Here is a 2,526-nt window from a genome sequence, read left to right as displayed (position 1 = left end):
CCCCCAACCCCCCTCCGGCCACCTTAAACCGAAGTCTCCCTCGGAGGGTAAACGAGTAGCGTCCAATTTAGTCTGAGTGATATCCAAATGCAGACAGAAAGGGTCGTTTTATCATGCTACTATTTGTCGTGACGATGCGATTTTTCCAAAGCAGAGCGGTGTCATAAAGTGACATGCCTGCCACAAGTGCTCCAACTGATCTGTTCAATTAGCCTCCCATGCATGATCCGAGGCGACTTCCGCCCATTCCCAGAAATTAAGCTCAAACTTGACGTGCGGCCAGCTTTATTTTAAAGACAAATGTCAGGCAGGCTCATCATATTTTCCCCCTCTTCTATATTTGGAGCTTATTTATTGCTAAGGAGCCTCTGCTCCCGGAGTCAATGTAGCGGGCGGCAGCGCAGGGGAAGGCGGCAGCGGACAGACACACAGAGAGCAGCTCAGGCACTCCGGGGAGTCAGGCTCTTCCCTTTTGGCTTCAGGTTTGCAGGCTTCTTTCTCTGCTTCACAAAAAAAGATGGCCATGCAACATTTTCAGGAGACTTTTGCGAAAYGCAATCATTTTTTTTAGACAATAAGCAGTTATGAAAAGATCTACTTTTGCAGCTGATACCCCGATGATTACTGGTGCGTTTGTGCGTCTTTGTTGCGCGTTTTTGAAGGCATTTTCCACAGCAAGGATTTAATGTCACTTTATACAAAGGGGGATGCCTTTTAGTGAAAAGCTACTTTTGACGCGCTCTTTTGTGCACGGATGGTAGTTTTCTGTGTGAGGTGAGGTGGTCTTGGTGATGGGGATGGAAAGCGGTGCCAGGGCTTTGACACCAAAGTGTGCCGGTTTGATGAAAGGTTAGTTTGCAATTTTCTCGGCGCAGTAAATCCAGTTTGTCAAATGAGTTCCTAACAATATGTGAAGATGCTCGTGCRGGCTTAGTTTGTGTGTCTTTTTAAATCCATGTCGTGCATGCTGCTAGAGGAGCGCGCAGTGTTTGTCTTCAGAAGATGCTGCTCGACAAGATTTAATCCTCCAAGCACCAGAGCTTCATGTTGCATCTTTAACTCGTTTTTCTTTTTTTTTTTTTATTCCTGAACGCTTTAACTCATCCTGCTCACCATTACAGGCTATAGGAAAATCATTTTATTTAGAAAAAATACACTTATTTATATATACTTTTTCTGTCTCTGCTGCTGGGCTGTGGTGTGATGACTCCGGTGCGTTTTTTTTTGTTTGTTTTTTTTGTCTGCACGCAGGTCACAGTGGCGTGAACCAGCTCGGCGGTGTGTTCGTTAACGGCAGACCGCTGCCGGACTCCACCAGGCAGAAAATAGTTGAACTTGCTCACAGTGGTGCTCGACCCTGCGACATTTCCAGGATACTGCAGGTGACAGCTACATTTATATATTGTCTTTTTTTCCTTAAAAATTAAAACAGAATCCAATTTTTTTCCCAGACATTTTTTTTGCAGACGTGGAGCAATAATAAAAGGGATTCAACCCTTTAATTTCTACTGTCCTTCTATCAGAAATGTTCGAGTTTCTAATTGTTTTTGAGGCTGCACAAATATTGATTATAAACTTTACTGTAGCCACTGTAAACTGGCAAAGAGAGGGCAAGTAATCTGCCTGCTATTATAGGAGAAAAATGCCTAATAAACAATTGAAGGCATATTTTCTGTGTTTATAGACCCATGATGAAGTCCAAGTGCTGGACAGTGAAAAGGTGAAACTTATTTGAGCCATCTTAGAAATTCCGCCAATAGTCATAAATAATGTATGTGATTTGTGTCTTTTGTTTTCCGCCCAGGTGTCCAACGGCTGCGTGAGCAAGATCCTGGGTAGATATTATGAGACCGGCTCCATCAGACCGAGAGCGATAGGCGGCAGCAAGCCGAGGGTCGCCACTCCGGAGGTGGTCGCCAAAATCGCGCAGTACAAGCGGGAGTGTCCGTCCATCTTCGCCTGGGAGATCCGAGACCGGCTCCTGTCGGAGGGGATCTGCACCAACGACAACATCCCCAGCGTAAGTGCGCGGGGCGTGATTGAATTTGCCACATGAGGTGACTTTCCTTTTCTCATGCAGTGGAGGAAAAGGAGAAGGGCATCCAAGCATTCACGGTCTTATTAAACGCGCTGAACAGAGCGAGGGGGGCGGGGAGGGCGCAGGCACCCGCACCTCATTTTTATTGGGATGCTCAAACCTTAACGATTTTTAGTTACGATTTGAACGCGGGTCTCTGCAGAACACCCCCCAAGATTTATATTTTCTCATCATATGCAATTTGTCATTCAGGTGTCATCAATAAACAGAGTCCTCCGCAACCTGGCGAGTGAAAAGCAACAGATGGGCGCAGATGGCATGTATGACAAGCTGAGAATGCTCAACGGTCAGACAGGAACCTGGGGGACCCGGCCCGGCTGGTACCCCGGAACATCGGTGCCAGGACAGCCCAACCAAGGTGAGCCTCATTATCATACGGAGGCGACGGAGACACCTTTACGCACGAGGGTTTTGTTTAAATGATCCAA

General features: G+C 46.6%; 2 protein-coding genes across 2 annotated transcripts in view; one reads left to right on the top strand and one right to left on the bottom strand.

The window, feature by feature from the left end:
• Positions 1–2,526, bottom strand: part of elp4 (elongator acetyltransferase complex subunit 4) — a 102,741-nt gene that overhangs the window by 36,641 nt on the left and 63,574 nt on the right. The gene's annotated exons all lie outside the window — the stretch shown is intronic.
• The window catches only part of pax6b (paired box 6b), a gene marked incomplete at its 5' end in the record, with an annotated part of 14,814 nt that overhangs the window by 1,852 nt on the left and 10,436 nt on the right, over positions 1–2,526 (top strand). The window contains 4 exon segments of the mRNA XM_014001870.1: positions 1,252–1,382; positions 1,685–1,720; positions 1,805–2,020; positions 2,291–2,456. Of these exon segments, the coding sequence (XP_013857324.1) occupies positions 1,252–1,382; positions 1,685–1,720; positions 1,805–2,020; positions 2,291–2,456 (549 nt within the window).

This window comes from Austrofundulus limnaeus, unplaced genomic scaffold (assembly GCF_001266775.1).
Source record: "Austrofundulus limnaeus strain Quisiro unplaced genomic scaffold, Austrofundulus_limnaeus-1.0 Scaffold10, whole genome shotgun sequence".
Classification (NCBI taxonomy): domain Eukaryota; kingdom Metazoa; phylum Chordata; class Actinopteri; order Cyprinodontiformes; family Rivulidae; genus Austrofundulus; species Austrofundulus limnaeus.
The sequence above is the reverse complement of the archived record's forward strand: the minus strand, read 5'-3'. Positions and strand labels throughout refer to the sequence as shown.